General features: G+C 43.1%; 1 protein-coding gene across 1 annotated transcript; it reads right to left on the bottom strand.

Moving 5' to 3' along the window:
• Positions 1-459: 459 nt before the first annotated feature.
• Positions 460-26,127, bottom strand: LOC117508918 (T-box transcription factor TBX1-B). Its single transcript, XM_034168756.1, has 7 exons — positions 25,922-26,127; positions 24,430-24,531; positions 17,947-18,118; positions 17,652-17,807; positions 17,396-17,463; positions 14,796-14,894; positions 460-614 (listed from the first exon to the last, which is right to left on the bottom strand). Exons 1-7 carry the CDS (start codon positions 26,125-26,127, stop codon positions 551-553), a joined length of 867 nt encoding a protein of 288 aa, XP_034024647.1. The 3' UTR covers positions 460-550.
• Positions 26,128-27,802: the final 1,675 nt, after the last annotated feature.

The raw sequence follows: 27,802 nt of genomic DNA, 5'->3' as shown, positions 1-27,802 counted from the left end.
ACAAACACACTAATTCACTTTAAATGCGCAGTGTCTGTTTCAGATGATGAGCGTGGACTGTCTTTCTCCTTAAAAGGCTTTATTTTACTCTGTGTTTCACGTTGGAAAGCTGTAGCTTTTGGTGCTAGATTAATTCTTATGCGCATCCTCTAGTCTTCTGTTTTTTTTCTGAGGATGTTACAGCACCACACACAGGACTGGCATATGTACTACAATGTTAGACGGAGCTTTGAGGCACAGAATTTGCCTCGAACATTTCTTGAAATCAAATTGAGTTACTCGACTAATCGTTTCAGCCCTATTTCAGTCAATTAATCATAATAGATTAAAACAGCTTTACATTGTGATGGAGAATGTTGTCGGTATTTATTATGAAGCACACAGTAAAACTGTATCAAAGCAGCGTAGATGGAGTTTCATTGTCACTTTGCATCTGTGTTTCTGACCGATTGTTGGTTAGTTCCAGGAAGATGGGAGAGAGAAGAAAGCAGCAGGCCCTGCACTCGTACTGTCTCCGCCTTTAGCCCGCATGGTGAAATCTACAGAGGCTTTATGGTGATGCAAAAGGCCATATGGTTCCTTGAAAAGGAGGGCTGTGTCCACGTGTCCTGGAGCTGTCGGAAGACACATTGCAGAGATATCGGTCAGCATTTGGGCCAAAACTGCTTTTCTGCTGTAAAATCAAATTGATCGTTGTGCTGAATGTGAATCATAGCCAATATGAGTCATTTTCCCTTCATTAAGACTAACAAATGCAGAAAAACCTAAAACAGGACTTCCGGTTCCGGTGTGGCTTTAAGAAAGATCGCAACACAATATTCTTTTTATTTTTGTGTAAAAAGTTTGATAACAGTTTGTCCAGGTCATTGCCTTTCGGCTAAGTTTTCATTTATTGCTGGACGGATCAATTGACAAGGGCTCTACCCCCGTGGATTTGGATTACGCTGCGGCGCTGCCTGTTTGTACGCAACATCGCCACTTTCGGGCTATCGCTGATGCCTGTTAGCCCAAACATTGTGGATAGAAAGTACAAATAAACTGGACATAAAGGCAGAAGTGAGACCATGCCAGCTGTTAAAGATATAGAGGAAATCAAACGATCGTTGAACTTTATGTCTGGCAAGTTAGCTAACAACACAACAACAAAGTCTGCTCAAACTTCTGGATGAAGTAGCAGCACTGAAAGCTATGATCAGAGAAAGGGACCAACGGATATATACGCTAGAACAACGTGTTGATGAATTGGAGCAGTATACGAGGAGAGACGACCCTCTGGGCTCAAAATGAGACACCGCTCCTACGCTAGGGCGGCAGCTAACGCAGAGACAACAGAAGATGCTCTGAGGGAAGAACTGCAGTCACTGGAGCAACAGGTGGTGGATTTCCTAAATAGTAAACGTATAAACATCTGCAAGGAAGCAATATCTGTTTGCCATACATTGCGACGAAAAACTGAGAAATCAAGGCCTGCTATTGTCATTCATTTTATTAGCAGAAAACAGAGGAACAATGTTCTAATGCAAGCAAGAAATCTGAAAGGAACAAATGTGTTTAGAAATGAACACCTTACAAAGAAAAGAGCTCTCGCAAGGGATTGAAGGCTGCTACGAAAGCAGAAGAAAATCATTGGGACTTGGACACGGAACGGGACTGTGTACATCAAGGATCTGGATGAATCTATTAAGCTGATAAATGACATAAAAGAACTCGAGAGGTTTAAATCTGGTCAATAAATGCCTGTAGTGAGGAAAAGACTGCTTCTGGAAGGGACTGGGACAACTGATTAGCGAATAACAGGTTGGAAAGTCACTCCTATGGACACATACATGAATAATACATATATAGATACAGATGATGACAAAATTTATGATTTAGAGAAATATGATGAATCCATTTTGCTGTGTAAGGTCAAAATTGAATGTGAATACTATACAGCTCAAAAATTTAATGCTGAAATGGATAAAAAATGAGGACAAAGCACTGTCCATCATTCATTTCAATAGTCGAAGTTTAAAATGCAGTTTAGCAAAAATAACTGAATATCTGAATCAGTTAAAAAGAAATTTTGAAGTTATTGCAGTTACAGAAACTTGGCTGAAAGATGATATTAATACTGTTCAGATAGAAGGGTACAATATGTTTTATTTAAATAGAATAAACAAAAAAGGAGGAGGTGTTGCCCTCTACATCGATTAAAAATATAAAATGCAAAGTTATCGAAGAGAAAACATTTACAGTGAATTGTATGATGGAAATTGTTACTGTAGAAATGTGTAATGAAAGGGATAAGAATATTATAGTAAGTTGTGTTTATAGAACGCCTGGATCTTGTGTGAATATATTTACAGATAAGATACTAGAGATGTTTGACCAAATCAACAACAAATCAGTGTTTCTATGTGGGGACTTCAATATAGATTTGAGAAACTTAACTGCATCTAATGAATTTTCAAATAATATGAAAAGTGTTGGTTTAAATCCCTTGATAACCAAGCCAACTAGGATCACCACACATAGTGAAACAAATATCGATAATATATTTACATATACCTTAAGTAATTTAAAATGCTGTATTTTCATGACAGTTTTGAGTGATCATCTTCCAGTATTTGCAATTTTTAAAAATACCTTTTGCACTACTGCCCAGGATGAAGGTATAATAGTTGTAAGAGACAGATCAACCAAGGCAGTGGAAGCATTTAGAGAAGCTCTTACAACCCCTGGCAAAAATGATGGAATCACCGGCCTCAGAGGATGTTCATTCAGTTGTTTCATTTTGTAGAAAAAAAGCAGATCACAGACATGACACAAAACTAAAGTCATTTCAAATGGCAACTTTCTGGCTTTAAGAAACACTATAAGAAATCAGGGAAAAAAAATTGTGGCAGTCAGTAACGGTTACTTTTTTAGACCAAGCAGAGGGGAAAAATATGGACTCACTAAATTCTGAGGAATAAATTATGGAATCACCCTGTAAATCTTCATCCCCAAAACTAACACCTGCATCAATTCAGATCTGCTCGTTAGTCTGCATCTAAAAAGGACTGATCACACCTTGGAGAGCTGTTGCACCAAGTGGACTGACATGAATCATGGCTCCAACACGAGAGATGTCAATTGAAACAAAGGAGAGGATTATCAAACTCTTAAAAGAGGGTAAATCATCACGCAATGTTGCAAAAGATGTTGGTTGTTCGCAGTCAGCTGTGTCTAAACTCTGGACCAAATACAAACAACATGGGAAGGTTGTTAAAGGCAAACATACTGGTAGACCAAGGAAGACATCAAAGCGTCAAGACAGAAAACTTAAAGCAATTGTTGTGTGGGCCGCTGAAGAGGAGGTACTGCTGGCCCACCACCACCAGTCGGCGCCCTGCTTGGAGTGCGGGCTTCAAGCATGAGAGGGCGCCGGAGCCATTGGAAGTGACAGCTGTCACTTGTCAACCACACCAGCTGTCACTCATCAACCACCTCATAAGAAGCGGATTACAACTCCACCTCCTCGCCGAGAAATCATCTACCACTAGAGGTAATCTTCTCTGCTGTATTTTCTGAGTGTTTTTTCAAATTGTGATCTGTGTGCAGCCGTACACCTGTGAAGTCTGTTGGAGTTTGGATTGGCGGATAGTGAGAGGACGACGGTCTTCGTCTCTCACTCCATCCAGAAGAGAGACAAACAGGAGCTGCACGAGTGATAACGTATCTGGAGGTGGAGGTTTTCCCTCCCGGAGGAATTGTGTGTAAAGGTTGCTGGGCGTGAGGACTCACACTCACCGTCATCTGTTTCTTGTCTGCCAGCAGTACCAGGGCCGACAACGGAGGACAGAGACCACCTGGGGACTCAGGACTTGGCGGCTCCGGTGTTCTTCAGGCCGTTGGTGGTGGAAGCGGTGTGGGCCCCGGCTCTTCGGTCACCAGAGGTCTCCTATCTTCGAGCCTGCCCACAGTCCTCTTGTGTACAATTGGCATCCATTATTTTTCTGTCTGTATTCCGTTGTGTGCCTTCACAACATTAAATTGTTACTCCTTTTCTTATCCATTGCCCGTTCATTTGCGCCCCCTGTTGTGGGTCCGTGTTACGACACCTTCACAACAGCAATATGTCTCAAAAATCGAAAATGCACAACAAAACAAATGAGGAACGAATGGGAGGAAACTGGAGTCAACGTCTGTGACCAAACTGTAAGAAACCCCCTAAAGGAAATGGGATTTACATACAGAAAAGCTAAACGAAAGCCATCATTAACACTTAAACAGAAAAAAATGTTAGGAAGGTGTCGTAACACGGACCCACAACAGGGGGCGCAAGTGAACGGACAATGGATAAGAAAAGGAGTAACAATTTAATGTTGCGAAAGTACACAACGGAATACAAACAGAAATAACAGGTACCAATTGTATACAAGAGGACAGTGGGCAGGCTCGAAGATAGGAGACCTCTGATGAACGAGGAGCCGGGGCCCACACCGCTTCCACCACCAACGGCCTGAAGAACACCGGAGCCGCCAAGTCCCGAATCCCCAGGTGGTCTCTGTCCTCCGTTGTCGGCCCTGGTACTGCTGGCAAAGAAGACACAGAAGGAGGTGAGTGTGAGTCCTCACACCCAGCAACCTTTACACTCAAAGTCTCTGGGAGGGAAAACCTCCACCTCCAGATACGTTTCTCTCGTGCAGCTCCTGTTGGTCCCTCTTCTGGATCACCACAGGAATGCGGCTGCACACAGAACAAAGTTTAGACAATCGATAAGTCAGCAGAGAAATTACCTTTGTGGTAGATGATTTCTCGGCGAGGAGGTGGAGTTGTGATCCGCTTCTTGTAAGGAGGTTAATGAGAGACAGCTGGTGAGGTTGACAGGTGACAGCTGTCACTTCCAATAGCTCTGGCGCCCTCTCATGCTTGAAGCCCGCACTCCAAGCAGGGCGCCGACTGGTGGTGGTGGGCCAGCAGTACCTCCTCTTCAGCGGCCCACATAACAGGACCCCGCCCTCAATGGGCGCCTCCTGGCGCCCGACCAGGCTTGTCCGGGTGTCGGCGGTAGAAATCGACCAGAAGGGCCGGGTCCAGGATGAAGCTTCGTTTCACCCAGGAGCGTTCTTCGGGCCCATAACCCTCCCAGTCCACCAAGTACTGAAAACCCCGGCCCATCCGACGGACGTCCAGGAGCCGACGAACAGTCCATGCCGGCTCCCCGTCGATGATTCGGGCAGGAGGTGGCTCGGGTCCAGGGGTGCAGAGTGGTGAGGTGTGGCATGGTTTAAGCCTAGAGACATGAAAAATGGGATGGATCCGCAGTGAAGCCGGGAGTGTCAGCTTCACTGCGGCCGGACTGAGGACCTTGGCGATAGGGAACGGCCCAATGAAACGGTCCTTCAGTTTCTGAGATGTCACCTGAAGCGGGATGTCTTTGGTGGATAAACCACACCTCCTGCCCAGGTTGGTATGCAGGGGCCGGGGAACGCCGGCGGTCTGCATGGGTCTTGGCCCTCGTCCGGGCCCGCAACAGGGCAGAACGGGCGGTTCGCCACACCCGGCGGCACCTCCGTAGGTGGGCCTGGACCGAGGGTACCCCGACCTCTCCCTCCACAAGTGGGAATAATGGGGGCTGGTAGCCCAGACACGCCTCGAAAGGGGAGAGGCCGGTGGCGGAAGACACTTGGCTGTTGTGCGCGTACTCGATCCAGGCCAGATGGTTGCTCCAGGCCGCCGGATGCGCGGAGGTGACACAGCGAAGGGCCTGTTCCAGGTCCTGGTTCGCCCGCTCTGCCTGGCCGTTTGTCTGTGGGTGATACCCGGACGAGAGACGTACGGTGGCCCCCAGCTCCTTACAAAAACTCCTCCAGACCTGCGAGGAGAACTGGGGACCACGATCCGAGACGATGTCCGATGGTATCCCATGCAGATGCACGACGTGGTGAACCAGGAGGTCTGCTGTCTCCTGGGCTGTCGGGAGCTTCGGGAGGGCCACGAAGTGGGCCGCCTTGGAGAACCGGTCCACTATCGTCAGTATGGCGGTGTTGCCCTGGGACGGCGGGAGACCCGTGACGAAGTCCAGGCCAATGTGGGACCAGGGGCGATGAGGCACAGGCAGGGGTTGGAGGAGACCCCTGGTCTTGTGATGGTCCGCCTTGCCCCTGGCACAGGTGGTGCAGGCCTGGACGTAGTCCCGGACGTCGGCTTCCAGTGACGCCCACCAGAAGCGCTGCTGGACTACTGCCACGGTCCTACGCACTCCAGGATGACAGGAGAGCTTGGAGCCGTGACAGAAGTCCAAGACGGCAGCCCTGGCCTCTGGTGGGACGTAAAGCTTGTTCTTTGGACCGTCTCCCGGATCCGGGTTCCTTGCCTGGGCCTCCCGGACGGTCTCCTCTACGTCCCAGGTGAGGGTGGCCACGACAGTGGACTCGGGAAGGATGTATCGATGGGGTCCGACGACTCAGCCTTGGCCTCCTCTTCGTGCACCCGGGACAGTGCATCGGATCGGTTGATTCCTAGTCCCGGGGCGGTAGGTGATCCGGAAGTCGAAGCGAGCGAAGAACAGGGACCAGCGGGCTTGCCTGGGGTTCAGTCCGCTTGGCGGTCCGGATGTACTCCAGGTTCCGGTGGTCTGTGAAACCGTGAAAGGCTCCGTAGCCCCCTCCAACAGGTGTCTCCACTCCTCCAGAGCCTCCTTCACCGCGAGGAGTTCTCGATTGCCCACGTCATAATTCCGCTCTGCGGGGGTCAACCTGCGGGGAAAAGTAGGCACAAGGATGGAGAACCTTACCGGACTCCCCGCTCTGGGACAGGACGGCTCCTATTCCTGAGTCTGAGGCGTCCACCTCTACTACAAACTGGCGAGTAGGATCAGGCTGCACCAGAACTGGCGCAGACGAAAACCGGCGTTTCAACTCCTGAAAAGCGGCTTCGCACGCGTCCGACCAGGTGAAGGGGACTTTAGTGGAGGTCAGGGCGGTCAGGGGGCTAACAACGCTGACTGTAGCCCTTAATGAACCTCCTGTAGAAGTTTGCAAAGCCGAGGAACTGTTGCAGCTTCCTACGGCTCTTTGGTTGGGGCCAATCCCTCACCGCCGCAACCTTGGCCGGATCCGGGGCGACGGAGTTGGAGGAGATGATAAACCCCAGGAAGGACAAAGAAGTGCGATGGAACTCACACTTCTCGCCCACACCAACAACCGGTTTTCCAACAACCGCTGAAGGACCTGACGTACATGCCGGACATGGGTCTCAGGGTCCGGGGAAAAGATGAGTATATCATCCAGATATACGAAGACAAACCGATGCAGGAAGTCCCGCAAGACGTCGTTAACCAATGCTTGGAACGTCGCGGGCGCGTTGGTGAGACCAAACGGCATGACCAGGTACTCAAAATGACCTAAAGGGGTGTTAAATGCCGTCTTCCATTCGTCTCCCTTCCGGATCCGAACTAGGTGATACGCATTCCTAAGATCAAGTTTGGTGAATATTCGGGCTCCATGCAGGGGTGTGAACACCGAATCCAAGAGGGGCAATGGGTATCGATTGCGAACCGTGATCTCGTTCAACCCCCTGTAATCAATGCATGGACGGAGTCCGCCGTCCTTTTTGCCCACAAAAAAGAAACCAGCACCCATCGGGGAGGTGGAGTTCCGGATCAACCCGGCAGCCAAGGAGTCCCGGATGTAGGTCTCCATTGATTCGCGTTCCGGGCGTGAGAGGTTGTACAGTCTACTGGACGGGTACTCAACGTCCGGGATCAAATCAATGGCACAATCGTACGGTCGGTGCGGTGGAAGAGTGAGTGCCAGATCTTTGCTGAAGACGTCAGCTAGATCATGGTACACCCCCTGGCACCGCCGTCAGATTGGGGGGGCTCCTAACCTCCTCCTTAGCCGTGAACCCGGGAGGAACCGAGGATCCTAAACACTCCCGATGGCAGGTTTCGCTCCACTGCACCACTGCCCCAGACGGCCAATCGATCCGGGGATTGTGCTTAACCATCCAAGGAAAACCCAAAATCACTCGGGAGGTAGAAGGTGTCACGTAAAACACGATCTCCTCCCTGTGATTCCCAGACACAACCAGAGTCAAGGGCTGGGTCCGGTGTGTAATCAACGGGAGTAGGGTGCCATCTAGTGCCCGTACCTTCAAAGGTGAAGGCAGAGCCACTAGAGGGAGCCCCACTTCCTTTGCCCATCTGCTATCCAACAGATTCCCTTCGGACCCCGTGTCCACCAGTGCTGGGGTGTGAAGGGTTAAATCCCCACTCAGGATTATCACTGGGATTCGTGCTGATTTGCGGGGTTTCCCCGTGTACATGTTATGGCCCACCCTTAGCCCAGTTTCTACGGGCGGGCGTTGGTGTTTGACCGTTTGGGGCAGTCTTTTAACAAATGCTCACATGAGCCACAGTAAAAACACTCCCCGCGGGCCAGCCTCCTTTGTCTGACATCAGATCGTACTTTGGCCCTGCTCGTGTCCATAGCTTCGTCAGCAGGGGGAGCTGTTGCCACACGGAGCCCACTGGCAACGGAGCGTGGGGGACGACGTCACCCCTTTCTGACACGGAAGAGAGAGGGACGGCTTGTGCCCGGCCACGCCCTCCGGCCTCGCTCCGACGGTGTCATTTAAGCGCGTTGTCTAATCGTTATAACCAGATTTAACAAGCCCGTCGAAATCCTGCGGTTCATCTTAGCCAGTAAATGCTCCTTCAGTACTGAAGACAGCCTCCGCTTATGAAGGCAGCGCGGAGCGCAACGTTGTTCCAGCCAGACCCTCGCAGCCGCGATGCGGAAGTCGACAGCGTACTCAGCTGCACTCGACGCCCCTGTCTCAGTGACAGCAGCACGGTCGAGGCAGTCCTCGCCTCTGTTGGGATGATCAAACACTTGTTTGAATTCCCGTATAAAACCCAGCGTATGATGACAGAAGCCATGAAATCCTGTCCCAGAGCGCTGTAGACCAAGCGCGTGCCTCACCTCGAAGCAGATAATTACATAAGCCACCGGGTGCGGTCTGATGCGTACATAACTGGACGCTGTGCAAAAACAGCGAACACTGCATTAGGAAGTCTGCGCACGTTTTACACAGCCTCCGTACGGTTCGGGAGGACTTATGTAAGCTTCAGGGGAAGGTGGGGGGGGGTAGTTGAACGGCCAGTGGAACATCTCTATCAGGCACCGGCCAGCAGGAGGAGACACCTGCAGCGACGCTTGACTCGCGTGCTCCACTCTGGCGGTGAGAGCCTCCATCCTCCGATTGAGGACTGCATTTTGCTCGGTTTACCAGCTGTAACTGAGCAGTGAAAGCAGTAAGGATGTCGCTGTAGATCACTTACCACCGCCTCTGCTGCCGCCTTCGCTCCTTGTTCTCCCATTGCTGTTCAGCTGTGGTTGACGCCCCTCGGGATCCATGACGAATGGCCGAGAAATCTGTTAGGGTCGGTGTCGTAACACGGACCCACAACAGGGGGCGCAAGGTGACGGACAATGGATAAGAAAGGAGTAACAATTTAATGTTGCGAAAGTACACACGGAATACAAACAGAATAACAGGTACCAATTGTATACAGAGGACAGTGGGCAGGCTCGAAGATAGGGAGACCTCTGATGAACGAGGAGCCGGGGGCCCACACCGCTTCCACCACCAACGGCCTGAAGAACACACCGGAGCACGCCAAGTCCCGAATTCCCAGGTGGTCTCTGTCCTCCGTTGTCGGCCTGGTACTTGCTGGCAAAGAAGACACAGAAGGAGGTGAGTGTGAGTCCTCACACCCAGCAACCTTTACACTCAAAGTCTCTGGGAGGGAAAACCTCCACCTCCAGATACGTTTCTCTCGTGCAGCTCCTGTTGGTCCCTCTTCTGGATCACCACAGGAATGCGGCTGCACACAGAACAAAGTTTAGACAATCAATAAGTCAGCAGAGAAATTACCTTTGTGGTAGATGATTTCTCGGCGAGGAGGTGGAGTTGTGATCCGCTTCTTGTAAGGAGGTTAATGAGAGACAGCTGCTGAGGTTGACAGGTGACAGCTGTCACTTCCAATAGCTCTGGCGCCCTCTCATGCTTGAAGCCCGCACTCCAAGCAGGGCGCCGACTGGTGGTGGTGGGCCAGCAGTACCTCCTCTTCAGCGGCCCACATAACAAAAAAACAAGGTTACAATGGGCTAAGGAAAAGCAATCGTGGACTGTGGATGACTGGATAAAGGTCATATTCAGTGATGAATCTCGAATCTGCATTGGGCAAGGTGATGATGCTGGAACTTTTGTTTGGTGCCGTTCCAATGAGATTTATAAAGATGACTGCCTGAAGAGAACGTAAATTTCCACAGTCATTGATGATATGGGGCTGCATGTCAGGTAAAGGCACTGGGGAAATGGCTGTCATTACATCATCAATAAATGCACAAGTCTACATTGATATTTTGGACACTTTTCTTATCCCATCAATTAAAAGGATGTTTGGGGATGATGAAATCATTTTTCAAGATGATAATGCATCTTGCCATAGAGCAAAAACTGTGAAAACATTCCTTGCAAAAAGACACATAGGGTCAATGTCATGGCCTTCAAATAGTCCGGATCTTAATCCAATTGAAAATCTTTGGTGGAAGTTGAAGAAAATGGTCCATGACAAGGCTCCAACCTGCAAAGCTGATCTGGCAACAGCAATCAGAGAAAGATGGAGCCAGATTGATGAAGAGTACTGTTTGTCACTCATTAAGTCCATGCCTCAGAGACTGCAAACTGTTATAAAAGCCAGAGGTGGTGCAACAAAATACTAGTGATGTGTTGGAGCGTTCTTTTGTTTTTCATGATCCCATAATTTTTTCCTCAGAACTGAGTGATTCCATATTTTTTTCCCTCTGCTTGGTCTAAAAAAAATGACCGTTACTGACTGCCACAATTATTTTTCCTGATTTCTTATAGTGTTTCTTAAAGCCAGAAAGTTGCCATTTGAAATCACTTTAGTTTTGTGTCATGTCTGTGATCTGCTTTTTTTCTACAAAATTAAACAACTGAATGAACATCCTCCGAGGCCGGTGATTCCATAATTTTTGCCAGGGGTTGTATTTATGAACATACTTGTCAGCCTCTATGACAAACACTGTAAAAAAGTAAAAATAAGTGCTCAAGCAACAAAAAAAAGTATCAATAATCCATGGATGACAAATGGGCTGAAAAATGCCTGCAAGAAAAAAAAAACTTCCTTTATAGAATGTTTCTTAAACTAAGAACAAAAGATGCTGAAACTATGTATAAAACATATAAAAACAAACTATTAGGAATTATAAGAAGACAAAAGAGGGATTATTACAGCAAATTGTTAGATCAAAATAAAGAAAGCACAAAAGCTACTTGGGGTGTAATAAACACAGTCTTGCAAAAAGGCAAGACAACACCGAATATTCCAAATCATTTTATTAAAGATAAAGTTGAAAGTGGTAGCAAATTAGAAATAGCAAATGAATTCAATAATTATTTTAAAAATCTTGGCCCAACAAATTCCAAATGATAACATTGATCTAGAAACTATAAAAGACAATGCCTTAGTCACCTTTAACACCTTCTATCATCTTTATGCCGATGACACTGTAATATACTGTTGTTAAAACTCAATGACTCAGGCATTTGAATTTTTGCACTCCGCTTTTGATGTTGTGCAGTGCCGTCTGGAGAAATTCAAACGAGTCTTGAATGCAGAGAAATCAGAAATAATCTTTTTTCCACATAAGTGGTGCAATGTGGTCCCAGAGGTGCCAGCTGGTTTTGTTTTTTATTTATTTCATATAAGCGGTGCGAAGTGGTTCCACAGGTACCGGCTAGTTTTATTTATTTTTTATTTATTCCACATAAGTGGCGCAATGTGGTTCCACAGGTACCGGCTGGCTTTTATTTATTTTTTATTTATTCCACATAAGTGGCGCAATGTGGTTCCACAGGTACCGGCTGGCTTTTATTTATTTTTTTAATTATTACACATAAGCGGCATGATGTGTTGCACCACGCACTGTTCCTGCTTGAAAGACACCGGCGCGTGCACGAACTCTCACACCGGGTTTGTGCATGCCTGCCTGTCTGCGCAATGTTTCGTGGTGCGCTAATTTTGAACTGTTTTGTGATGCTTCGCCGTAATCGACCAGACGTCGACCAAACTTAAAGTAGACCTGCATTGAAATAAATGTGGTCAGATTTCAGAAAGAAATAGCTGATATGTATTTATAAGACCCTTGTGAATGCAGTAAAGTAAATCTGTAAGCCCAAATTTGTAATTCAGTGGAGAAATCTTTGTTTAAAAATGACAAATTTGAAGCTAAAATTTAGCCCTCTGTGAAAACAGTTTGTACAGCCGCTGAGAGAGGTTTATATATTTTTAATGACTGGGATTCTTTGCGGGTCTCGCCTCCATATCCCGCGATGGTACCGGAGGCAAAAGACAGTAGATTTTCATTGCGACACCACTCAATCAAACGGGCGTATGAAAAAGTCCCCCAAAATAATTTTCAAGCACAAATAAAAGAAATGTGTACTCACCAAACGTGCTGCAAGACAATATGAAGTTTTTAAAAAAGTAGATCCTTCCATATAAGACAAGAAAAAGGTGCAGATGCAAACTGACGTAAATCCACAAATTTCAGTTGGCGCAATGCATGCTGGGAGAGGGTCTTGTCCGTGACGTCTCAGCAGCATCCGTGATGAGAGGGACAATTTGCGGAGGGCTAAATGTTAGCTGTAAATTTGTCATTTTCAAATGAAGATTTCTCCATTGAATGACAGATCTGGTCTTGCAGATTTACTTTACTACATTCAGAAGGATCTCATGTGTAAATGTAAGTCATTTTTTGTTCAAAAAATCTGACTGCATTTTTTTCAATGCAGGTCTCCTTTAACACTATGTGTGAAGGGGCCCTAATGAATTAACTATTGACACGGAGCTTTCCTTTAAAATCCATCTTAAACACTTGATTTCCAAATTAAGGGTGAAGGGTTGGTAAGGTTAGATCTTACTTGTGTGAAGCACCTTGAGGCAACTTTGTTGTGATGTGGCGCTATATAAATGAAAATAAATCGAAATTGAAAGATAGACTTCCTTTATAGAAATAAGTCATGTTTCCCCTTAAGTGTCCGGAAGCTCTTGATAACTTCCTACCTTTACTGGACGATGTCGTATACATGTGCAATTCAACCAGTTGTCTGCAGTCCCTGACACCACTGTATTATTGTGTCTTGAGATTCATCACTGGTTGTTGCCGCCTCACACACCACTGTGAGTTGTATGCTAAAGCTGGCATGCCCTCCTTGATTGTGAAGTGATATACATATTGGATGATGCTGGTTTACAAGACTCGATCAGAAACCCATACTCTGCGTTCGAACAACATATTAAGTTTCCATATACCTCGTGTCAGCACTAAAACGGGAAAGAAAGCTTTCAATTTTTCTGCTCCCTCTAACTGGAATGTCCTCCAATCTGAACTGAAATTGTCTGGGTTAACGTCTTTGAATTCTTTCTGCTCTGTTTCAAGAGGTCACAAATGGAATTCTTTTGCACAACGCCTGTGTCTTTAAATTCATCGTTACAAAACAATGACTAAAATCAAATCAAATCAATTTTATTTATATAGCGCCAAATCACAACAAACAGTTGCCCCAAGGCGCTTTATAAGGCAAAGCCATACAATAATTACGGAAAAACCCCAATTGTCAAAACGACCCCCTGTGAGCAAGCACTTGGCGACAGTGGGAAGGAAAAACTCCCTTTTAACAGGAAGAAACCTCCAGCAGAACCAGGCTCAGGGAGGGGCAGTCTTCTACTGGGACTGGTTGGGGCTGAGGGATGACTATTTTATTTAACATTCTCTTGATGATGTTAACCTCTATTATGACGTGTGCTGCTACCTGTCTTGATCAGGTCACCCTTGTAAAAGAGGTCTCGATCTCAATGGGATTTTATCTGGTTAAATAAAGGTTGTTATTATTATTATTAATCAATCAGTAACATACAAATAAATTATTTAAAAAAAATCATACATTGTGATTTCCGGATTTTTTTTTTTTTTTTTAGATTATGTCTCTCACAGTGGACATGCACCTAAGATGAAAATTTCAGACCCCTCCATGATTTCTAAGTGGGAGAACTTGCAAAATTGCAGGGTGTTCAAATACTTATTTTCCTCACTGCATATATATATATATATATATATATATATATATATATATATATATAATTTATAAAGCTACAATAGTGCCATAATTACTGCCATCTAGTGGTCAAATTGCAAATTGTTTCATGTCAGCACCGAATACAATACTGGTTTTCTTCACATTTTTGCTTCTTTGGTGTCAGGATTCATGCTCCCTTACCTTCAGTTATAATAAGTAATATGTATTATCCTCCATTTCACAAAAATGGGGTTTCTCAAATTTGTTAGCATACACAAGTAAGTAGACAGAGTACAGGGGACCATCTACTGATTCCTTTTCTTTTTTCTTAAGTTTTCCAGCCACGCTGCAAAATGTGAAAGGTGATCTCAGTATGTCCCCTTTGGACGACTGTGTCAACATGGAGGTGCAACGTGGCGGCCTCCATGAGAAGGCCCGCTCCCATGTACTCATGAAGGGCTCTTTCTAAGCTCGTGAAAACATAATGATTTGTTGTTACAGGTAATTACTAATGAAGAAGTGGTGATGCAGGTTTGGGTGGGTGGATTTTCAGATTTCCTGGTGATAAACTGGAGATCTGATGGTTTGTGTAAGTACTGAAATGTACTATTTAAAGTACTGATACACATATTACAGTGTGAAATACATGAACTCACTGGCAGAGCCTCTTGAGTCCCACCTCGTCTCTGGCTGTAAGAGGTTCAGCTCTGCCCTCTGGTGGACACCACACTGTCAGGGGCCTGCCATTGGCCACACTGCACAGAAAACCACAAACATTTTTCCCCCCTCACTAAAAACACTTCATTGACTTGACTGTTGTGGACCCTTACCCTGACCTTAACAGTAAGTTCAACACAACATATCTTTTATTGTGAGCAAAAAACAAACAAACCATGATTAACTTTGTAGGGACCAAAATTTTGTCACCAAATCAGCATTCAAAGGTTAAAAATTAATTCTATGTGACAATGAAGACTAGCCCGACAACTGGCCCTGAATTGGGCCAGATACTGGCCTCACTCTCCTAGCCTGTGATTGGTTGGCGGCTGAGACGCTGATGTCAGCCTCACTTTGGTGTTTCTCTCCTATTGGTCATTTAGGAGTGGGAAATCTCACTCCAAGATGGCGGCCAGTACCTAGCCCAATTCATAGCCAGGACGGTTGTTGGGCTAAAAGGAAGACTTGCCAGCTGACAATGTTCCAGCCTCCTCTGAATGTTCCCCAAGTCACCCTTAACGTTAATAGATTTAAGAGAATCAATATCCACTGCAATAAAAATAATAAAGACCGTAACAGGTACATTTTTGTTGATATTTTAATGTGCTTTTGTAAAATATGTCTTTTTTTTTATTTGTAAGAAAAAAAGAAGGCATCTGTAAAACCAAAAAGTCTGTTTAAGTTGTGATTCAGGTCAACAACCATGTGCCATTCCCAACTCAGTAGATGGGTCAAAATGCATAGAACAATGCCATCTACTGGCACCCGGCTATATCACACAGTGTTGAATGACATATTTTACAAAAGCACATTTATTTGTAAACACCAACACACGTTACATTCAATTGTGTTGGTCTTTACATAGAATGAATGAATCAACCAATGTGAGCGGAGGCTCAGTTTACACATAATCCGTTTGGGCATCTGTGTGTGTTGTGTTCAAAACTTCAGAATTAGTGCATTATTTTAAAATTAAAAGATATGTGTTATATTTTCACTTTGTACAAATGACAGAGTTGATATTACTGTAGTTATTCTGTCCAGATTAATTTGATTTATAAATCAAAACCATAAATCAAACCTGCTTTCCGTTTCAAAACATCTGCCTCACAGCTGGACCACTGTATGCTGTGAAGGATAATGACTCTTCCTTACAGTAATGGGCAGGGCGCACAAAGACAGAAGCGCCGAGTCATTGGCTGTGTTTGGGTTTGTGATCGCCATTGATTCAGTCAGAAGCATTGGCGATGTTAAAACTCGAAATCGGCTTGTTAGTAGTTGAGAGTGTACCGGAGACAATACTTAAAGTTATTGGTTAGCTGTAGCTTCCGATAAATGTTTTGGTGGTTGATCGGTTTAGCGTTACAAAAGCTAACTTTTCAGTTAGCTGATTAGCAGTTATCGAAGGTAACATTTTGGTTAGCTGTGCCACCACTATTTTTAACAACTTACTGTTGGAAAAAGTTCAATAACTATGACACTGGGGACTCAAGTGTTGATAGTTAATAAGTTGCTTAAAACAATTAAATGTCAACTTGTTTACTGATTGTATACACACCGAATTATTACAACAAGAGTTAATTTGGAGCCATCAAACCCTTTATTAGTCAAATTATTGGAAATAGAATTTCATAATTTGGTTGATTACAGTATTGGACAAATTATAGACAAAACTCCTAAAATTATGTAAAATATGTTTATAGTATACTTTAATCTTTATAATATATAATCTTCCTTCAAAGGATGTATCATGCTTAAACAAAACAAAACAAAAAAAGCAAACAGATAAGGTAGGTGCATTTCTGTGAAAGGACCAAATACATAGAACCTAGAAAATGACATTCAAGGTGCAGTATATTAAAAAAGATCAAGAAAATGTAAAAGGTATCCGTAGATGAAAAATAAAAAAAAGTTAAAATTAAAGAATGTTATAAATTTTGTGTTTTGACTGTAAATTCAGATTATGTTCAAAAATGAGTTTTTTTTTTTTTTTCATTGATACTCAGTGTGGAAAGATGAATTACATCTGTGTATAAGAATGTGTTTCAAAAAAAAAATTTATTTGGATTGTGTGTTGTAAATGTGACAATTTCTTTCTTTCTTTTTTTTTTTTATATACGTGGTGTTTGTGCTTTCTTTTGGAGAATAAAGTTCAGATACCTTTTCAGTTTCACAGAGCCTTTTAAACATTTTTCAATTCAAAGTTAAAATTTAAATATAATTTATTTATATTCTTCTGTATTCTTTTTTCTAAATTTTCAATAGTCTATATTCTATATATACTTTATTCAGGCCTTCCCAGATGTCAACAGTTAATTCAACAAAGAATTTAATTCAAAGATGGTCATATTTCCACATGTGTGTGTGTTCTGGGGGGGGGGACTGTTGATCATGTTATCTGCATTGTCAAAAAATAAAAAAAATATACAAATTTAGTTAGAAAATTTTCACAAAATTGTTTTGTTTTTTTTTGTTTTTTTGGTACAGTAATGGGAATAAATGTCATTGTTTAAATTTATTTGTTCAGTGTTACGCTCACCCATTCTGATTGTCAGTAGTTCTGAAGCCTTTAGCAAATGGGTTGCTAGCAATCTTCAGCTGGGTGATCTTGTAGAAAGAGGATAAGACAGAAAAACAGATTAAAAAGACAATCATTTCCTTTGCAACAGTTCCACACAGCTCATGCACATTTAACCAGATTGTGCACTGATGGTCTTTTGGACCTCACATTGAGCTTGAAGTCTGTCTATATTGTTTTTTTGGGGGGGGGGGGGGGGGGGGGGGTTAAAACATACCCGGTGGTTCTGATAGGCAGTGACGGCCATGAACCGCGTCTCAGGGAAGGAGAATGAGCAGAAGTTACTGTTTGGATTCAAGCAGCTGCTGGGGGTTGGATCCACATACACCACATGGAAGCGGGGCTGGTATCGATGCATGGAGTTCAGTATCATCTAGAAGAAGGAAGACACAAAATGGGATGTGTAATACCACATCCCACCAGTGCAGTGTGCACTTTTAGGATGTCTACCACTTTGTTTTCTGTATCTCTTATGAATCCAGAAGTAACAATGACAGATATAGTTGACTCACATGTCCGTTGTCATCGAGCAGGTTGTTGGTGAGTTTGAGAGTATCAAAAGATACGGTCTGTTTCATCCACTGGGTGCCACGGGCAGGTGAGTCTGGGTGGAAATGCATCCTGCTCGGTGCTGCAACATCTGCACGCCCTGCCACCAACCAGGATGAGCTGTGAAATGCATATCTGACACACAGACACCCATGCATGCACGCACATATTTAAATGTTTGAAAGAGAAGTTGTAAAGTCATGTGAAGCCTGAAGTGGGTGAACTGAGACAATGCAGCTTTAGTGTCTTGTCCAAGGACACAGACAGGTAGCCTGAGTGGGACTGGAACCCAAGTCTACCTATGGGCAGCTTCTTATCCATTATTATCCATTCAGTAGGGGGGTGACACATAGAAATCTAGAGTTAAAAGAATGTATATGTATGTCTCAGTTTGTCAGAAGGCACGTGGGAGTTCTTGAATGTTATAATTCGGCACTGGTGTCCGGTTTTCCCAACTCCCCTGAACGTTTTGCATATACAGTTTAAGTCTCCCTATTTTGCTGTCAGTTTTTTCCTTTTCTCATACCAGCACTGTAATCAGACTTCATCACAGCATCACACTTCACTTGAAGCATTGTGCTCATATATTGATCGCAGGCTGACTGTTATCAACATGATGCAAGACAAACACTTCACTTAATCGTGAACAGTAGCTTCACTACGATGTGGTAATGCTTCTCCGGTGCAGGCACCGGGGTTCCTGTTAGCATAGACGCTAACATAAATGCAATAAACATAAACAGTACTACTGACTGATTACAAGTTAGACCATCCAGGATTCAGCATGAGTTGCATGTGGATTTTCTCTTCTGGAATTTTTTACTGCTGTGTTCTATTCTTGGATATGTCCCACAATAGTGTTACAAGTGTTTAATTGGTCCAGATTTCATCTTTTAAGGTTCATAATTAACATAAAATGCTACATTTTTTGCACAAGCATTTTTATCTCACAGAACTTGTAGAACTGTAGGTGCCTTGCCATGCTGTGCACAGCTCATGCACACGGCAAACTTACTTTGTGTCCTAAATTAGGGCTTTTTCACACATAGTGCTAATTTGTTCAAATTGCGCATGAAGCAGGAATCGTATGCAGTACGTGTAAAATCGTAGCTGCCTCCAACACCTCATACACCTGTTGCTACAACTATTGTGCACACCAGCGGCTGAAAGACAGAGTGTGCCCTGTGAGAGCCCATTGAACCCTCCCGTAGCAGGTGTTGGCCAAATTCCAGCAGACACACATGAACATCTAACACCGCTCCTTTGGCACTTAGAAAATGTGTAGCCATTCACACGATCAGCACAAAAACAGTCAGCAGACGGTCACTGTCGAGCTGGATATGAAATTTATCTAAGTGCCCTACGACTGTGGAAAAGCCACACACATGTGGTGCATGTGTCTCGCACACTTCCATAAAATGCTTATATGTATGTATAGATCTGATCACATGGGGGCCGGACAGCGAGGTCACAGCACACTGACAGCTGGATGACAGCTCAGTGCACACATTACAAACCATGAAAAAACACCCGTTATTTACATAAGCCCATGCAGCCGATCTGCTCTGTGTCAGCCTGATCCCGTCAGATCTCAGAAGCTAAGCAGTGTGGGACCTGGTTAGTACTTGGATGGGAGACCTCTTGGAACACCAGCGGCTGTGTGTTTCTCCAGGTAACAGAGCATCCAGCGTAAAACCTGTGCCAAAATATCAATGCAGATCTGGTTGTATCCGCTGTGTTTTATAGGATCCTATAGAGATCCTATGGGCGAAACGTCCCAACTGCCTACAGGCACTTATAGGTTTTTCTATGGAAGCCTATAGGTTGCTCTATGGGCTTGTCTGTGGAAGTTCTATAGACTAGCCTATAACAGCCTATAGGTCATGCCTATAGAATTACCTATAGATTTTTTCGTAAGGGCACAGAAACCACCGCCAGGACAGTTATATAAATAATTATGACCAGTGGCGGCTGGTGAAAAACAGTCTTGGTGGGGCTGCTGTGCCAATAGATTCCCTTGCCTTGTCCAGTACAGGCATTCAAGTGAACAGTCGGAAAATTACTACAATTCCACAATAATCATTTCATGTCCTTCTCAAAATCAGCAGTTTTACAGATAAAGATAACCATTTACAGCTATATTAGGCCCCATTTCTACTTTGGAAAGGAACAGTATCAAATACAACACTCAAGTTCTTGAGCAAAGAACATTTCACCATTTGACACCAATTACACACATAGTACACCAAACTGTACTGCACTGCCATTATCATCAGACAAACAGATCCTGGGGTTCACAATGACACCGACCTTAACAAAATAGAAAATATCACCAAATTTACACTCTTTCAAAATATGGAAAAATTCTTCAATTGACAAAAGAACATTATGTACATACTACAATGTTCACACCACAGAGAGAGAGAGAGAGAAAGTTTGTGTGTGTGTGTGTGTGTGTGTGTGTGTGTGTGTGTGTGTGTGTGTGTGTGTGTGTGTGTGTGTGTGTGTGTGTGTGTGTGTGTGTGTGTGTGTGTGTGTGTGTGTGTGTGTGTGTGTGTGTGTGTGTGTGTGTGTGTGTGTGAGAGAGAGAGAGAGAGAGAGAGCAAGAGAAAATTAAGGTAATATTTTGCATGAACATTACTGAATGGAATGGAGGCAAACTAAAGAAGCTTGAAAAACTTAAATCACTTGACTAACTAATAACACCAAAACCTTTAAATTAAACTGGTTAAAATGAATTAACAGTGTAGAGGACAAAGCAAATTAAGTTTACAAAACCACTTAATTAAATGCGTTGCTAAACTTGGGTTTGTCTTACTATAAGTGTGAACTCAGTGGCTGAGTTAGAATTTCTTTAAAAAAACATGCAAATTGCTATTTTAGGGTTTTGTTTTGTTTTTAAACTGAGCAAATAATTTGTTTTAGACTGTGGAATACTCCAAAGAATATTTCACTTCTGTGAACTGATCCTCATAACGTGTAAAGTGAAATCAAAATGCCAGCATGGCTGCAGCTTTAAACACTGTTACAAACAGCCCCGGCCTCCCCTATTACCATTATAACTGGTCTGCTGTCCCAAAAAAAGATCACAGCTTTGACCCCAAACAAACAAAAAAAACATCACTTATTCGTTTTATCTTAAATTTTCATCCTCGTTTCCACACCAGGAGCAACATTCGGGAATAAATCCGAGCAGCTCGTCAGCTCACCTGAGCTGAAGAGGATCCAGAGGAGTCAGTCCGCAGCTGGCAGAGGTGGATGCGCTCCTTTCCACCCCGCAGTAAAGAGCGCAGATCAGCAGCCTCCGTGACGTGTGCGCGCTGACAGTGTGAATGAAGCCTGACACGGTTTATAACGAGTCAGAAAAACGTCTCTCCTCCAACCGGGATGTGCAACTGGCATTAAACCACGAGAAAGATCTGATGTGCGCACCTCCATGCGCCTCCAAAAGGATCCCCGCCAAACTTTGGTGTCATTGATTTGATTAGTTTGTCCCGTTTTAAACCTCCGAAGAGTTCTTCAACTTACTCCAGCAAAACACACGGAGACAAAATAAAATAAATAAATATAACCCAAACGTCGTCGTCACCATCATCTCTTCCTGACTGACAGCAGCAGCTGCAGCGTCACGTGTATCACTGACTGTAATCTAACGTTCCTGCATTTTTGTAGCAAGGGCTAAAATTCCGGCGCCCCAAAGCCATTAATGTTGGCAATGTTGATTTGCCAAATATTTATTAATTTTCCCTAGCAACTACATACAATTGGTTATTTCGCTGCACTTCAAGGGCGCTTTGAATGATCGCCCAAGACGAGGAATGATACGTTCTCTGCTTCTGTCAGTGGAAATGCACTGTTGAATGAGAGTCAGTTGGAGGAAGTGTTGTTTTAATCATTCATATTACATGTAGGCACATATATTATGACTTTTCCCCTCCACATCTAGGAGGGCAGCGCCTGAGCGCTCCCTATGGGCCAGCCGCCACTGATTATGACAATACCTACATACGCAATTACATAAATAATGAAGATGAATTACCACATAACACAGAGTGACACCTTGGTCTGGGCACTGAACGGATGGGGGTGCTGTCTGCTCACAGCTGCAGCTGTACATGAACATGTACATGGACATGAACTTACAACATTCCTCTGTGAGGTGCGTATCCTGCCTGCTGTCCCCATGTGGAAATATATAAAATATCTTTCCTCTTTGCGCCAGGCTGCAGCGACCGGACAAAGCACACCTCCTTCATGTACTTATTGATTTCAGGAATTTTTTGACACTGATTACAGGCCAGTGATGTTAGTGCAGTGGTAAAGTTTCCCATCTGGTAATCAGAGCTTATGGGTTTGAATCCTGTTATTTATACCAACCCGGTGATATTCGCTAATTGTACAGCTGGTTTTTATTTTATTGTTCTCCACATCAGCGGCGCAGTGTGGTGCAGCTGCTTGCACTGTGTTCCTGCTCAAAAGACACCGTCGCATGCACAAACCATTGCAGAGGCATCGTGCACGCCTGCCCGTCGGCTCAATGTTTGTGTGGTTCGATCATACGAACTCTTCTGCCGTAAGTCGCCCTGAGTTGTACATATTCATACTATGTGTGAAGGGGCCCTAAAAAGTGAAAAAGAAGTCAGCAAGTCAGAGTTTTTCCTCATACTTAAGGCACCTTGACACTTGCACGAATTTGATTCCTGCATTGCCATGCAATTCGTCATGCCAATGCATCCCACTTTGTCCCGCTGCATGCCACACTATCTAAAATAATCATTACGGTAATGCATTTGCTCTCCAAATGTGGCTGATGAAACCATGTTCTCAGTGCTCCCAGAATCACAGAGAAATTATTTACAGCTGCAGGTTGTGTCATGTGCATCGTGCAGTGGAGAACGCATTTGGAATCTTCTCTCAAAGCTAACTATTTATAATATATATTTTGTAATGGATTGGTAAACAGTTGCATTTTCATTCCTTCTTATGAGTTAGATATTGCATCTGTAGAATTATTTTTATTATATATGTATCAACATAATCATTCAGATGCCCTGCGTGAAATGAAACGCATCGACACGTAGTGTTTTCGAATAGGTTGCGCAGTGTTCACAACTAATTCACAAAATTAATGCATGCCAGAAGTTTTGAAAATGTCAGTTTTCTTTGTATACTTCCATGCAGCCGTGCACAGTTCATGCACAGTTTACAACACGTTACGATGGGTTTACTCATTGGCACGCAAGATTGCTTGCCAGTGCGGGGATCAGATTTGTACAAGTGTCAAGGTGCCTTTAGCTTCCTTCTCTCCCCAAATCTGCCAAAACTAGAGTTACAGTCTGGTGAGTATTTTAAATATAATCTTAAGACATTTTTATTGTTTTTAATTAGTTAACCAGTAACCTTATTTAATTATTATCTTTGCATATCCTATAATTCTTATAATTTCTATTCATGTTTCATGCACAGTTGTCAATGCTGCATTTAAGATGATGGTAAATTTGATAAACCCAATTTAAGAATTGTAGCTTGGTGCAAGCACTACCAGGAAGACTCAGTTTCTCAAAGTTTTTATTCAGATTCACCTTGTCCTCATCTTAGTCATCAACTCACAACCAATAGGAAACATACACATTGTTTAAAGATGCAAGTTGTCACTTAAATTTATCCTGTTTGCAGTTGCCAACCAGAAATGTGACCTCCTCCACCCCACCGCCACCAGTTGGTCCCTGTCTGACACTGGAGGCAGAGCAACCTGCCACTTCACAGTCAAGACAGTGATCAGCCCCAAAGACCGTTCTAACTTTCTGTACAGTATCACTATGGATTAAATCTTTAACCGGTCTAGTTTCCTCAGTCTTACTGGTACAACGTCTGAGTTCCAAAAAGCACATGTTCATATCATCAGTGGAGAAAAAACAATGGAAGTGGAAGTGGATGCTGTGGGTGAACAAGATGGAAAATGTCTGAGGTGGGTGTATTTTTATTTGTAGTCTTGACTCAGTGACATCAATTATTGGACACATCTTTGTAAAAACTGGTACAAATGCAGACATATACAAATAAAATGGCATGTAGAAAGTAATTAAACTGCATTTGTAAAGTTACTGTCTTAACAGTCATGACAGCGGACACCATGACTGTACTTGTTGACATGAAGTCGGATGAATCAGAGCATTGAATTTCCACCTGGGTTTCCAAGCAATAAATGCAGCCTGACCATTAGCTCAAACTGATTTGTCCAAGTTGCAGCATGAAATATCTGACTTCTTGACAAATCATGAACACGGCACAAAGATGCACATCTTTAACCTTAACTTGTGTAACCTGTGTAATGAAGGGTTTGAAAAAAAAAATGGGTGCAAATGCCACAAATACAATATTTGAGTTGGGGAAAAAGTCAGAGTTAACACTCTGGAGGTTGGGCCGCTGTGCCTCGTGTGTCTCACCTGTATCGCTTATCATCAACAGGGATGAAGTCCATAAGCAGAATATATTCAGTTGCAGGATCCATCCCAGAGATTCGCACCTGGAATGTTGGAAACATTCTTCTGCAGGATATAAACAAGAAAAACAAATTTTTTGTCAGTAAATGTGTTGGTTACACGAGCAGCCAAACACTTGGACACACTTTCCCATTCAAGAGTGTGTCCATACTTTTGACTGGTGCTGTCTGTCATTTCATGCTGCCTCTTGACAGTTTGTCCAACACATTTTCAAAATCCAGTTGTGCTGGATCAGCAATAATAACCAGAGGTCGTACAGTTGTATGCAAAAGTGTGGGCATCAATGATAATTTTCATGATTTTCCTTTATAAATCATTGGTTGTCTGGATCAGAAATTTCAGTTAAATATATAGCAGACAAACACACTGATGTTTGAGAAGTGAAATGAAGTTTCTAGTATTTACAGAAAGTGTGAAATAATTATTTAAACAAAATTAGGCAGGTGCATAAATTTAGGCACCCTTGTCATTTTATTGATTTTAATACATTTAGCAGTGATTACTGGAACACAAAATTGGTTTGGTAAGCTCAATGCCCCTTGATCTCCTTACACAAGTGAATCCAGTCATGAGAAAGGGTATTTAAGGTGGCCATTTACAAATGTTTCCCCTCTTTGCATTTCTTCTAATGAGTGGCAACATGGGAGCCTCTAAACAACTCTCAAATGACCTGAAAACAAAGATTTTGTGTAGTCAGTGCAGGTACTGGGAATCTTGTTAAAATTGAGGATCACATGGATTCCAGTCAATATCAGCAGATTCTTGAGAACAATGTTCATGAATCAGTGACAAAAGTTGAAGTTGCGTCTGGACTGGATCTTTCAACAAGACAACGACCCTAAACACTGGTCAAAATCTACTAAAGCATTCATGCAGAGGAACAAGTACAATGTTCTGGAATGGCCATCTCAGTCCCCAAACCTGAATATTATTGAAAATTGGTGTGATTTTAAGCAGGCTGTCCATGCTCAGAAACCAACAAACATGAGATGTTTTGTAAAGAAGAATGGTCCAAAATACCTTCAACCAGAATCCAGACTCTCACTGGAAGCTATAGGAAGCGTTTAGAGGCTGTTATTTCTGCAAAAGGAGGATCTACTAAATATTGATCTATTTTTTCTGTTGGGGTGCCCAAATTTATGCACCTGTCTAATTTTGTTTAAAGAATTTTTGCACATTTTCTGTAAATCCTATAAACTTCATTTCACTTCTCAAATATCACTATTTTCTGCTATATGATAGATTTAACTGAAATTGCTGATCCAAGCAACCAATGATTTATAAAGGAAAATCATGGAAATCATCAGGGGTGCCCAAATGTTTACATATAACTGTATCATAGTATCACATGACAGATGATGGAACCAGTGAATGTTGAGCTGTTTTTGCTCATAATGACTGTTACTGTTAAACTAGTTGTTTGTTCCAGTCGTACCTTCCAGCTTTAGTAACAATCATCTCTGTGCCCAACTGATCAAACTGCCGCCAAAGTTCATGCATCTCCAGTTGAACTCTGACTCCGCTGACTTGGGGAGCTTTGGAGCCCAAGTGGGAACCATCAACCGCACAGTAAGGGAGAGACTGTCCACAGCTCTGAGACAGCGGAAGACCTGAGGAGAGGAAATATATCCGTATTACCATCCTGGAAGGTAATCAGTGTTTGGCTGGTCAGAAAACAACTGGGTTTGTGCAATAGTTTTTTTTTTTTACTAAATTTGAACCTAATTTTGCCTTTAGTCACAATTTTATCTTGAGCATTTAAAAGTCAGAGCTGACAGTCGACGTCGTTAACAACCATTGATCACAAAACCAGCACTTACCATTCATACTATTTTCCACACAGCCAACACGCTTTCTGACAGGAAGTTGCAGCTCCTGTTGACCCATTAAGTCCAGAGGACAACTGAAGATATAACTTTGCTATGTTGCATAGAACCAGAGACAGAATGCTGGACACCATCCACGTTCCAGCTGCTGCGGTTGGAGCTCAGAGTGGCTGTTTGCACATGGGGAAAGGCGGGTTTTATCCACCACAGGTTCTCACTGGGGACCGCTCACCGGCCTCATCCATTACAATACTCATGGTTCCACTGACGTGCACTAATCACAACTGTGTGCACACGGGAGCGCACAAGAACACACACAATGGACACTGAGAAATATTTTGCATGATACTTTTTATTGCCTGAGGCCTGAAGTGGAGCTTAATTTAAGTTAAAAGTGTGTTAATAACATTCTCGTCAGTTGGGGTGTTACTGGGTGTGGACAGATGGAGAGAAGCAAACACCTTTTATTATTCATAGGCAATTGTCCCAAATAAACACAATGAATAAACACAATGTCAACACCTAACTAATTGGGGAATCTGTATTTTCGTACACTATTAAAGAGTGTTAAGTCTTGTGGCTCCACGCCACAGCTGCACTGGTTTTTTGTAACAGTGAATCATTTTGGAGAAACTGTTTCATTTAGTGTTCAAGCATTTCAAAATTCTAGATTCTGAAATATTTGATTCATTTAGTGTTTGTGTTTTGAGTTCTTTGAAACAAGGGCTCATTTTCCAAAACAAATGTTTGATTTAGGCTTTAGAGAAGGTGAACAATTTTCTGAAGCAATTGCTTCATTAGGTATTTGAAACTGAATTTATGAAACAGATGTTTTATTTAGTGTTTAATGTATTATGAAACAGTAAACATTTCCTGATGAAACTATTTAATTTATTCTTAAGTATTTAGTTTAGTTTTGAGAGTTTTGAGACCGACCGAGTCATGGTTTTTTAAGCACCTGTTTCACTGTGGTTCCAAATTGTGAATTGTTTTCAAAAGCAGTTACTTCATTTGGGATTTCAAGTGCTTCAAAACTGAATGACAGCTACTTCATTAAGAGTTTTGAGCATTTTAAAACAGTTTATGTCAAGTAACTGTTTTATTTAGCTTTTCAAGTGAACTGACAATGAAGTAATATTTTCATTTAGTATTTTGAGTATTTTTAAAGAGTAAATTGAGGTAATTTTTTTTTATATTATTTTGAGATAGTGATTCATTTTCAAAGCAGATGTTTCAATTAGAAACAACCATTTAATGAAAAATCTTCCATTTTTGTTTTGAGCATTTTAAAAGAGTCATCTGCTGAAGGAAAGAGTAAATTGTTGGCTTATTTGCTACTTTAGATCAAAGTTTCAAAAAGACCAAATGTTACTTTTTGGAATATCTCTCCACAAAATCCACCCCTAACTACACCTCTGTTGGAGATCAGACATGCACTGACATCACTTGAAATGTTCAAAACATATGCCCACCAAGACACACAAGTTATT

Source organism: Thalassophryne amazonica, chromosome 4 (assembly GCF_902500255.1).
Source record: "Thalassophryne amazonica chromosome 4, fThaAma1.1, whole genome shotgun sequence".
NCBI classification, from domain to species: Eukaryota; Metazoa; Chordata; class Actinopteri; order Batrachoidiformes; family Batrachoididae; genus Thalassophryne; species Thalassophryne amazonica.
The sequence above is the reverse complement of the archived record's forward strand: the minus strand, read 5'-3'. Positions and strand labels throughout refer to the sequence as shown.